The following is a 12,311-nucleotide window of genomic DNA, read 5'->3' as shown; positions in this document are numbered from 1 at the left end:
GCATGAATGTTCTTTGCCATCCTTTAGCACAGGCACTGAAGCTGCTCAGATGCAAGTGCAAGCGGGTCCTGGCCAGCTGCATTGTTTGAGCAATTGTGGATGAACCTGAGCGCCATTCAGAAAGGCCAGGTATAAACAGCTAAAGTGGAAATTGAACCCAGGGAGTCGCAACTGAGGGAATAATAAGCCTCATCATGACTGTCGAAAAGAGGAACAACATTTCGATTTCTATTTCTATTTCCTCTGCACATTTTTGTTACTGGCTGTTAACAGTTCGCTGTACTTTGTGCAAATCGTTTCCGGTCTGACGCCCGGAATTCGGGCCAGTTCGCGGCGCCTCTTTCGAAACTACCTTCAGTGATCTGCCCCAGGAGGAGAGGGTCGGTCTCTGAATGCAGAGGAGACTGGAGGGGTGCATTCGGGATGGCGAGACTGCCACTTACGACGATCTCCGTTTGCTTGTTAATGGCAGTAGGTAAGGTGCACTTCCTCATACGAACTAGTATAGATATTTTCCGACATCACCTTTGCAGGAATGCTTTTAAATTTCTCTGGAGAAGGTAAGACTTGTAGCTGTGGGCCCTGGCTCAGAGGTAGGAACACTAACAATTGCAATCTATCTGGGAACTTGGAGAAACGTGACAACAAGCGATTGTTAAAGAGTCAGAGTGATGTACATGATTTTAGAGAAATATATATATTGCGGAGAGAGTTTCTGTTTGCAACTTCCTTAATGATGTTTATTTCTCCAGTTGAGCCCCAGTCGTTCACGATCCAGGCCGAACACAGTCGGATTAATGCGAGTGTCGGAGAAACGGCGTACTTTTCAGTGAAACCATCACGTCCTATGCAGAATGGGGAATGGGATTTCAACGGCAAAAGAATTGGGCGGTGGATCGGTTCATCTGTTTCTATACAGAATGAATACAAGTCGCGTGCTGAGATATTATTGCCCAATGGATCACTCCTACTGAAATCACTGAAGTCCTCAGACAGTGGGAAGTACACTGTTACCATGGTCCCTGCAGTGGGTGGTCCAGCATCAGCGACCCTCACCCTGCATGTAATTGGTAAACTGCATGTTCTATTGCTCTGTGCCCTGGGGTTATCTGCGTTGCTGAGGTGTGCTGGGGGGAGGTGGGAACGCGATTTTCAGGAGTGGTTTGCTCTGTGTACATTCGTGGTTGCGGGTTGGGGGTACCTTCAATCTTGCTCCGAGTTCCGCTCACCCAGAGCTGTGCACTGCTGTTATGTATGGCTCCTGAACACCGAGACAGGTTTCTCTTCCTTTTCCAATGTCTCCCATCAGAGGTTTGCTTCTGGGCAGTCCAACTTCACATGGGTCATGGAAACAGATATTGGAGTGAGGTGGGGAGAAGCTGGGGGTGGAGGACAGAAACCATGAGAGGGAGGATTGGTGGGACAGGATATCAGTGACTGTACCTGAGCAAGTTTCCTTAATCGTTCTGCCTTGTAACGTGGCCGTCACTTACAACGGCCGCTTTGTGGCCATCCTCATTGCTCCTTCAGCTTAAGGACCACTTACTGGGGAGGACATAACCTCGTGGTATAATCCCTGGACTGTCAATGCAGAAACCTGGGTTCTTCTATGAGGTGGAGTTCAAATCAGCCGATGGTGGGATTTGAATTCAATAAAAAAATCTGGAATGAAGAGCCTCATGGTGACTGTGAAACCATTTTTGATTAAAAACCGAAAAAACTGCGGATGCTGTAGATCGGAAACAGCAACAAATTGTTGGAAAAGCTCAGCGGGTCTGGCAGCATCGGTGGAGAGAAATCAGAGTTAATGTTTCAGATTGAGTGACCCTTCCTCAGAACCATTTTGAAACCGACCTGAAATGTCAACTCTGATTTCTGTTCATAGATACTGCCAGACCTGTTGAGCTTTTCCACAAATGTCTAGCATTATTGATCATCCAGGTCTGTGTGGGTGTGTGTGTGTGTGTGTATGTGTGTAGGTTAATATTCAGTGTTGTCCTTTAGGGAAAGAAATCTGTCATTCTTGTCTGATCTAACATATATGTGACTCCAGACCAGGAATTTGGTGGCTGTTAACTGCCCTTTGAGCAGTTAGGCATGGGCAATAAATACTGGCCAAGATGCCCACATCCTGTCAATGATTAATAAAGTCACCTGTATGAGAAACCAATACATGACATGGGATTCCTTCCCAAATTGACATCAGGATTTTTCCATTGATTACACTTTTTGATCCACCGGTATTATTGTACTGTACTGTCCACTGTCTTTTCCACGGCATCCATTTGCCACAAGCAAGGGTTTACATATTTTATGTTCATCATACAATATTAATCAGTAGACTATACATCATCACGCATATGCCTCGACAAAAATCATTTACTCTTCTAACTAACGCTGTCACGTGAACAAGGGGTAAATTTTACCTTTGAATCATTGCGTTTTCCTTTCATAGTACAATGCTGCTCTGAATTACAGTCATGTTTTCACCTTTTCTGAACCTAAAGGAGAGACAATCGTCATTATGTTGTTGGCAATTAATATCCACAGTGCCAAAAAGAGAGATTTTTCTGGAACAATGCCTAAACCATCGGAATAAGCTTAAATGCATGAAACACAATATTGTGATACAGCAGACACAACACAGCATGGAGTTGGAGGAACAGAGCAGGCCAGGCAGCATGAGAGGAGCAGGAAAGCTGACGTTTTGAGTCGAGACCCTTCTTCGGAAAATGCTGTGATACAGCATTTGTTTCACTTTAATATTTCTGAATCCTAAACACAATTTAAATGATCCGCAATGTTCCAATGTCATTGATGGTGGCTGCTACAGTAACACAGGAATTAAACAAACACTGTAGGAAAATCTTTTCTATGACATAATGGGGTTTGAACATCTAAACTTCCAACCGTCTAAGTATTCCCGCCCTTAGATGCAGATTGGAAATTGTCCTGCAAAAGTATTCACAGATAGACTTCGGACAGCTCCGGCTTTGGTAGCATCACACAAGTTGTTGATGCAAATCTGTTAGCTACAATAGTTTTAAAGGTTTGTGGCACTAATACGTCAATTAAATACGTATGCGCAAGTACACGAGGTTCAGCCAATGTAAACTGATGGGATTATTTTTTAAATTGCTTTCAAAGAGCTGGAACATGTCTGCAGGCCACAAAGTTTCATTTCTCCTTCTGAAACTTTCCTCTGAATTAACACTCAGCATAGACACAATTACTTCAATGTTAAATACAAGATACCCAACATAATTATTACGCAGGAAGCGATTGTTCTGAGAACAGTGCCTGCAATGCCGCTATTACTCAGCGTTAATCTGCCTTTTCCCCAAAATCCCTGCACACCATTGCCATCCAAATAAACAGCTAACGCCCTCATTAGCTCCGTCTGTCCTCAATCACAACCTCACCCCTGTTTGTTTCAGTGACTGAAGCATGAAGACAGCAATCAGTTGATAAGGGAAAAAAAAGGTCAAGTTAAAAAATGCCACTGTCATTTTAGAGAATTCAATCTTGGGTCAGGTTTCCGTTCAACTCCTCCTCCCATTCCTCAGACGACATGTCCATCCTGGGCCTCCTGCAGTGCCACAACGATGCCACCCGAAGGTTGCAGGAACAGCAACTCATATTCCGCTTGGGAACCCTGCTGCCCAATGGTATCAATGTGGACTTCACAAGTTTCAAAATCTCCCCTCCCCCGACCGCATCCCAAAACCAGCCCAGCTCGTCCCCGCCTCCCTAACCTGTTCTTCCTCCCACCTATCCCCTCCTCCCACCTCAAGCCGCACCCCCATCTCCTACCTACTAACCTCGTCCCGCCTCTTTGACCTGTCTGTCTCCTCTCCACCCATCTTCTCCTCTATCCATCTTCTATGCGCCTCCCCCTCTCTCCTTATTTATTTCAGAGCCCCCTTCCCCTCCCCCATTTCTGAAGAAGGGTCTAGGCCTGAAACGTCAGCCTTCCGGCTCCTCTGATGCTGCTTGGCCTGCTGTGTTCATTCAGCTCTACACCTTGTTATTTCCGTTAATGATGTTTTTTTTCTCTCATTATGCCCCAAGAGTTGCAGATCCAGACCGAACACAGTTGGATTAATGTGAGTATTGGAGAAACCGCACTTTTTTCAGTGAACCCATCACTTACTGTGAAGACTGGAAACTGGGATTTCAATGGGAAAAATATCGGGTTGTGGATCGGTTCATCTGTTTCTCTAAGTGAGCAATATGAATCGCGTGCTGAGATTTTATTGCCAAATGGATCACTCCTGCTGAAATCACTGACGTCCTCAGACAGTGGGAAGTATACTGTTAACATGGTCTCTGAAGTGGGCGGCCCAGCATCAGCGACCCTCACCCTGCATGTATTCGGTAAGCTGCATGTTCTATTGCTCTGTACATGGGGTTGTCTGCATGGTGGGGGTGGTGAAGTACGTGATGTTCAAGAATGTTTTGCTGTGTGCGCAGTCGAGGTGGCAGGGAGCGAGCTTCAAACTCATTCCGAGTTCCACCCACCCAGAGCTGTGCACTTAATATCACTGTCACGTATGGATCAGGAACACCGAAACAAATTTCCCTTCCGTTTCCAATGTTTCCCACCAGGGCCTTGGCTTCCGGGCAGGCCAACGTCACATGGGATATGGAAAAAAATATATTGGAGTGGGTGGAAGGTTTAGTTGGAGTTAGGATTAGGGTTGAGATAGAGGGCAGACTTCACGAGAGAGATAATGAAAGTTAGGAACAAAAATAAAGTTGCTGGAAAAGCTCAGCGGGTCTGGCAGAACTTCTGAGGAAGGCTCACCGGACCCGAAACGTTAACTCTGTTTTCTCCTCCACAGATGCTGCCAGACATGCTGAGCTTTTCCAGCAACTTTGTTTTTGTTCCTGATTTACGGCATCCGCAGTTCTTTTGGTTTTTATAATGAAAGTTAGGTAAGTTTTGGAAAATTTCTGGGCCTGAATATCAGTGAGTGTGCCTGAGCGAGCTTCCTTAGATTTTCCGCCTTGTAACATGGGTGTCACTTGCACTTCCTGCGTTGTGGTCATCCTTAATTGCCCCTTCATAAGGACCATTGCTTGGTGAAGAGGTGGACTAGTTGTGTCACCGAAAGACTATTGCTTCAAGAACCGGGGTACTATTCTGGAGACCCGGGTTCAAATTAGTGCCTGGTGGCATTTGAATTCAATAGAAATCTGGAATATAGAGCCTCATAGTGACCCTGAAACCATTGTTGATAATCAGGATGGGGGAGAGGGTTCATGTTCATTGCTGTCCTTTAAGGAAGGAAATCTGTCATTCTCGTCTGGTCTGACATATATATGACTCCAGACCAGGAATTTGGTGACTGTTAGCTGCCCTTTGAGCAGTTAGGCATGGGCAATAAATGCTGGCCAAGCCGGCGATGCCTACATCCTGTGAATGATAAAAAAAAACAATTGGCAGTTTATGGAAAATCATGTGACTGACGGTCTGGAGTCACCTGTATGAGAAACCAATATATGACATGGAAAGTCTTCCCAAATTGACATCAGAATTTTTCCATTGATTACACTTTTCATCCACCGGTATTATTCTACTGTACTGTCCACTGTCTTTTCCACGGCATCCATAGGCCACAAGCAAGGGTTTACATATTTTGTGTTCGTCATACAATACTTATCAGTAGAATATACATCATCGTGTATATGCCTTGACCCACCATTTGCTCTTCTAACTGAAGCTATCATGTAAACAAGAGGGGTAAATTTCAACTTTGAAACATTGCATTTTTCTTCAATATTCATGTGAACTGTGAGGAGTACAATGCTGCTCTGAACCACAGGTATCAATCATAGAATCCCTACAGTGGAAACAGGCCCTTCGGCCCAACAAGTCCACACCAACCGTCGGAGCATCCCAACCAGACTCCTACAACCCAATCACTCTACGCATCACTGAATACAACGGGCAATTTAGTGTGGCCAACCACCTCGCCTGCATATCTTTGGATTGTGGGAGGAAACCAACGCAGACACAGGGAGAATGTGCAAACTCCACACATCGAACCCGGGCTCCCGGCACTGTGAGGCAGCAGTGCTAACCACTGAGCCACTGTACCGCATATGTTTTCACCTTTTCTGAGCTTAAGGAGTGACAATCCTCATTAGGTTACTGGCAATAATCAGACTTTTTCACAATACAAAAACCATCAGAATAAGCTTAAATACATGAAATGGAATGCTGTGATACAGCATTTGTTTCAGGTTAATATTTCTGAATCCTAAACATGATCTAAATGTTTTGAGATAACAAGGTGTACAGCTGGAAGAACACAGCAGGCCAAGCAGCATCAGAGGAGCAGGAAAGCTGACATTTCGGGTCTAGACCCTTCTTCAGACCCTTCTCCGTCTGTCCTCAGTCAGTGAGAATTACATCTTCTCCCTGTTTGTTTCAGTGTTTGAAGCATGAAGACAGCAATCAATTAATAGGGAAATAAACTGGTCAAGTTTTTCTGAAGAAGGCTCTAGACCCGAAACGTCAGCTTTCCTGCTCCTCTGATGCTGCTTGGCCTGCTGTGTTCATCCAGCTGTACACCTTGTTATCTCAGATTCTCCAGCATCGGCAGTTCCTACTATCTCTCATCTAACTGTTTTGTAACGTTCCAATGTCATCTATGACATCTTCTGCCGTGACACAGTTAATTACCAAAACACTGCTGCAGAACCTCTTCTGTGACCTAATGGGTTGCAACATCTGAACTTCCATCTGACTAAACACATCCCTGTCATTAGATATAGATTGGAAATTGTTCTGCACTGGCATTCAGAGCAAGACTTTGGCAAGCTCATGTTTTGGCAACATTGCACAAGTTGTTGATGCAAATCTGTTCGCTACAATACAACTAGTTTGTGAAGGTTTGTGGCACTGATATGTCAACTAAATATATATAGACAACTACACGACAGCCATTGCATGCTGATGGGGTTACTTTTCAAGTTGTTTTTAAAGAGCTGGAACATATCTGCTGGCCACAAAGTGTCATTTCTCCTTCCACAAACATCCTCTGAATTAACACTCAGCATGGACATAATTACTTCAGTGTCAAGTAAAAGGTATCCAACACAATTATTACCCTGCAGGGAGAGGTTATTCTGCAAACAGTGTCTGCAATGCCTCTATCATATAGTATTAATCTGCTGCCTTTCCCCCAATATCCCTGCACCGCCTTACTATCCAAACAAATAGTTAATGCCCTCATTAGCTCCGTCTGTCTTCAGTCAGTGAGAATTACATCTTCTCCCTGTTTGTTTCAGTGATTGAAGCATGAAGACAGCAATCAATTAATAGGGAAATAAACTGGTCCAGTTTAAAAAAAAATAGCCATTGTCATTTTAGAGAAATCTATCTTGGATCAAGTTTCTGTTAATGATGTTTATTTTTTCATTGGGCCCCAAGTGCCGCTGATCCAGACCGAACATAGGTGGATTAATATGAGTGTCGGAGAAACTGCATTGTTTTCAGTGAAACCATCAGCTGCCGTGAAGAATGGGCAATGGAATTTCAATGGGATGAATATTGCGCTGTGGATCAATACATCTGTTTTTCTAAGTAGTGAATATCAATCACGTGCTGAGATTTTACTGCCAAACGGATCACTTCTGCTGAAGTCAGTGACCATTTTAGACAGTGGGGAGTACACTGTTATCATGGTCCCTGAAGTGGGCAACCAAGCATCGGCGACCCTCAACCTGCATGTACTTGGTAAGCTGCATGTTGTCTGTGTTAAAAGGGGGGGTTGCATGATGTTCAGGAATGGTTTGCTCTTGCTCTGTGCACAATCGAGGTGACAGGGGTGGGGGAGTTGGGGGCGAGCGTCATTTGGTCAAACATAATGGGATTAAAGGCAGATAAGTCCTCTGGTCCAGATGGCTTGCATTCCAGGATCCTAATAGAGGTAGCTACAGAAAAAGTGGATGCATTGGTTGCAATGTTCCAAACATCTATGGAATCTGGAGACATGCCAGAGGACTGGAAAACTGCCAATGTGACACCATTACTCAAAAAAGGAGGGAGTCGAAATGCAGCAACGAATCAGCTCAACATCTATTGTTAGACAAGTATTATAATCAGTTGTTATGGAGGCAATGATAGAACATTTGGAAAATCATAACCTAATCAAATTGAATCAGGTATGTAATTCTTTGAAATTTGCATCACAGGTAGACAGAGTGGTTAAGAAAGCATCTAGCATGCTTGGCTTCATTGGTCAGACCTTTGATTATAGGAGTTGGAACATCATGTTGAGGTTGTACAGGAATGGAGGGTTGAGTTATAAAAATAGGCTGGAAAGGCTGTGGCTTTTTCACTGGAGCATAGGAGGTTTAGGGGTGACCTTACTGAGGTTTATAAAATCATAAGGTGAATAACAAAGATCTTTTCCCTAGGATGGGCATGTTCAGAATCTCTTTGGCTTCAATGAAATGTAGATGCATCCCAATGCAAAATGGGCTGTAGTATCTACATCAGGAAAGTTGAGCATTCCTGGAAAAGCAATGCTCCTTAGACACCTCCTTTTTTTGCAGAAATTCACCAGCAGTTCTTAGACAGTATGTTCCAAACCCATGTCCATTCTGATCTAGAAGCAAATAGGCAGCAGATGCTTCAGAACACTGCCACCTGCAAGATACTCTCTGAGCCATTCACCATCCTGACCAGTAACCATATCACTGTTCCATTAAGGCCATTGGGTCAACATTATTGTACTTTCTCCTTGGAGTATTTTGGAGATACTTGCACCAAACAGACCCCAGCGGATCAAGATAGCAGCTCACCAATGCCTTCTCAAAGTCAAATAGGGATGCGAAATACATGCTGGCAAGAAACGTAATGCCTTTTTTTTAATGTTAAGAGTTTTGAAATTCTAGTTATCAAGTAATTGAGATTGCATTCAAAGCAACTCCGCACTTGATTCAGCCTGTAAGATCTGTAGAAGGAAGCATTAAATATTTGATTTTACCAAGAGCACAAAAGTCTATTATTTGGTCATTCTCAGAAGTTAGTTTCTTTTCTTATTTTTCATGGATTGTGGACATCACTGCAAAGACCATCATGTGTTGTCCTGGTGCTCTGTAGCTTTCATAACTATGACAGAAGGCATTTCAGAGATCCATATTACTGCAGTACGGGAGTTACATGTAAGACAGACCGTGAAGGACAGCAGAGTTCCTTTCATGAAGGAAATTTGTGAACCAGAGGATTTTTACAATTGATAACATTTTACATTCAACATCACAGAAGCCAGCTGTACATATTTGAGATTTACTCACTGAATGTAGCTGTCACAAACTCTCATTTCATTAGCCAGCCTCACAATTACAGGTCTAATGACATTACTACTATGTTTCCGTCTTATGAGCCATGTATGTAAGTAAAGTGACTGTTAAGCTCTGGAAGTTGCAGTTGTAGCCATTTTATTACACGATTCTTCAATACCTCTTCCTGTTGCATTTTCAGATCAGTTAAATTCCGGGAATAATATCAGTGATGGTGCCATAGCAGGCATAGTGATTGCTGCTCTTCTTTGTCTGGGTTTTATCATTGCAATCAGTGCATGGTTAATCAAAAGGAAATCAGAAGGGTAAGTACATGACATAACGTTTTCCTTGAAATTTACTATCTTCTTCATGACCAGGTAATTTTAAATAATGTGGATCTGTAAAAGCTTGCTTCGTGATATTTCTATATCAATCATAGATAAGTGCAAAGTATGTCTACACTGGCAATGTTGATGTTTTATATGTTGCATTGATAAAAACCTTTCTCTGTGTTCACTCCTCATTTTAGTTCAACAAAAAACTCTTTTTAATGTTGATGCAGTGATATGGTTTTAAATTGCCAATACTGAAGCTGCAATGTAGAAAATCTCCTAGATTTCATCAATTTAACTCTGCTTCTAAGCAGTTTCAAATTTTGACTTTTGACCAGTTGTAACAATGTAAATGACAGGCTAAACTAATTCAAGTTATGCCTTAATGTCCTGATCATTTTGTTTGTTCAATCCATCATTATCTGAAGTATTTGGGCTAAATTCCTAATATGAAAGGTTGCCACTGAGTAATAAATTTGTGCTTTACACTTTGAAAACAAATAGTTTTCATGAACTATAACATGTTAACAGTAGAATTTCTGTTCCAGGTCATAACAATTACAACACAATAGTCTCGTGAAAAGCTTACAATTTTCTATTTTGCACAATATTTGTTTAGAATGAAATCTCCAAAACAAGGGCAAAATACTAGCTCTGTGGAAAATGGTAAGTGAATTATTTCATCATTTCCATGTTGCTATGATAATACAAGACTTAAGAGTGTTTGCTGATTTGAAGTTAATTTGATGAAGCATGTATCATACTGACTTGAATGTTCATGTGTGCAGCTACATTAGGATAGGTTAATGTAACAATTGCTGCCACATGCTTTCCAATTGAAATCATTGCAAAACATAACTAAAGCCCTGTTTGGAATGATGATTTCAGCATTTGTATGAATCAGTTCTTTTAATAATAAATTTGTTGCTAAGTAACAGTCCTTTATATAATGCATATTCTATTGCAAATTCTATGACTTTCAAATCACACAGTCTCAATTTCTAACCTATTTTCACATTTTGTTATATTTTTCACAACATTGTGTATTCCTTTATTCTCAAAGCCTAACAGATTCAGCCTAACAGCCTAATAGTAGCATAGAGAGCATATCTTGATATGGATGCTATATACAATCTAATTATTTATTATTTACCAGTCAGGAATTCAGTCTGTAACTTCAGTCAACTCTGATACAGCCATATTATGTTTTATTTGTAATTACCATAATGGTTTGAGTATTAAAATGACAACCAGGAATCAACACCCTACTTCACAGCACAACAAATGTATTTTGCAAAATGGAAATTCAGATCTTGACTCTTATCACGTAGTTAACATGAACATGTGCAAGAAGAATCCAGGGTATTGTTTGGTTAGTTGACCTTCTTTGCCTTCTTTAATTGGAACAATTCCAAGTATAAACTTTGATCCTATATTCACTGCAACTACTAATAATGACGAAGTTAGGGGATACAAAACTCATTCAAAAACCAGCAAGTGAATAATGAGGAATAGCAGTTTCAATTTCACACGTTGTAACTCAGTTATTCTAAATATATTGAATTTAGAATTATCCATTGTTTTAGACTCAATGGTACCGCCTGGAATGTTGTTACAATAGTTCCAGTGATGTCAGTTTACAGTTCATCGGAGCAGTGAGGACAGTGGGTTGATTTTCCTGGATGATGGAGGTGAATAGCAGATTTGACAGCTGCATAAAATTTTGTAGAAGAAAGAATGAAAAGCTGCGATCCTCCATTTAATGTTAAATAAATAGCAACTAAAAAGTTGTCATTTTTTTTCTAAAATGAGATTGAGCTGTGAGACTTTGCACTTTGCTTTCAGACTTTGAGTTGCTCAGATCTGGAACTCAGACTGAAATGTTGTTTTAAACAAATTGCATAGGAATGCACAAGAAAACTGGATAAATATTTAGAGGAAAACTGTTGACTATGCTGCGATAAAATAACAGGGGAATGAGTTTAACTTTATCACTGAAAGGTGGTACTTGCATGGAAGGATAAAAAGCTTCCTTTGCTATTTTGACATTCTGTGTCTCTGCAATTATCCATTCATTGTAAATTAATTACCTTGTATTCTCAGACCACTCTGCAGCACCCAGTGAGATCTATGAAAATATTCCAAATAAGAAAAGGTTGGTACAATTATTATAATTATGTTTGTTCAATTAATATGCAGTTAAAGTGCTGTGTGCATTAATCCAAAAATGACCCATGTGCACAGTGTAAAATAGCTATAGCTCCACCAGATCATAGGGCTGCTCTCTCATTAGAGACAGTCGATTGGTAGTGGTTTAACCTGTGGGTCACCATGTCTCAGGCAAGGGCAGAAATTGGGAAGGCGAATCCTTCATGGTAACCTCAACTTGGTGAAGCAATTAAAATGATCTTGTTGCTATCACTCTACATTGCAAACCAGCCATCCAGCCAATAGAACTAACAGAACGTCCAGGTCAAGATATAGTACTGGGTTGAATGTTCAATTCTGCCACTAAAATGAAGTTGAGTGCTGTGGAAACTGAATATTAATTGAACTGTTGCCTTTCATGTTGTATTGAGCAGCACACTGGCACAATTGTGTGCATTGCTGCCTCAAGGGCATAGGTTTGCTTTGAGCCTTGGGCGACTGTCTGTGTGGAGTTTGCATGTTCTTCAGTGT

General features: G+C 41.6%; 1 protein-coding gene across 1 annotated transcript; it reads left to right on the top strand.

Moving 5' to 3' along the window:
- Positions 1-372: 372 nt before the first annotated feature.
- LOC125487928 (muscle M-line assembly protein unc-89-like) lies at positions 373-11,806 on the top strand. Its single transcript, XM_048620577.1, has 7 exons — positions 373-475; positions 753-1,070; positions 4,072-4,377; positions 7,442-7,747; positions 9,500-9,623; positions 10,252-10,298; positions 11,736-11,806. Exons 1-7 carry the CDS (start codon positions 424-426, stop codon positions 11,804-11,806), a joined length of 1,224 nt encoding a protein of 407 aa, XP_048476534.1. The 5' UTR covers positions 373-423.
- Positions 11,807-12,311: the final 505 nt, after the last annotated feature.

The sequence above is a fragment of the Rhincodon typus genome, chromosome 47, assembly GCF_021869965.1.
Source record: "Rhincodon typus isolate 14 chromosome 47, sRhiTyp1.1, whole genome shotgun sequence".
Taxonomy (NCBI): domain Eukaryota; kingdom Metazoa; phylum Chordata; class Chondrichthyes; order Orectolobiformes; family Rhincodontidae; genus Rhincodon; species Rhincodon typus.
The sequence above is the reverse complement of the archived record's forward strand: the minus strand, read 5'-3'. Positions and strand labels throughout refer to the sequence as shown.

Excerpts from the sequence above, each read along its gene's own strand:
- LOC125487928 (XM_048620577.1), top strand. The coding sequence starts at position 424 with ATGGCGAGACTGCCACTTACGACGATCTCCGTTTGCTTGTTAATGGCA. Across the intron at positions 9,624-10,251 it reads ATCAAAAGGAAATCAGAAGG|AATGAAATCTCCAAAACAAG; the intron begins GTAAGTACATGA and ends ATATTTGTTTAG. Across the intron at positions 10,299-11,735 it reads TACTAGCTCTGTGGAAAATG|ACCACTCTGCAGCACCCAGT; the intron begins GTAAGTGAATTA and ends TTGTATTCTCAG.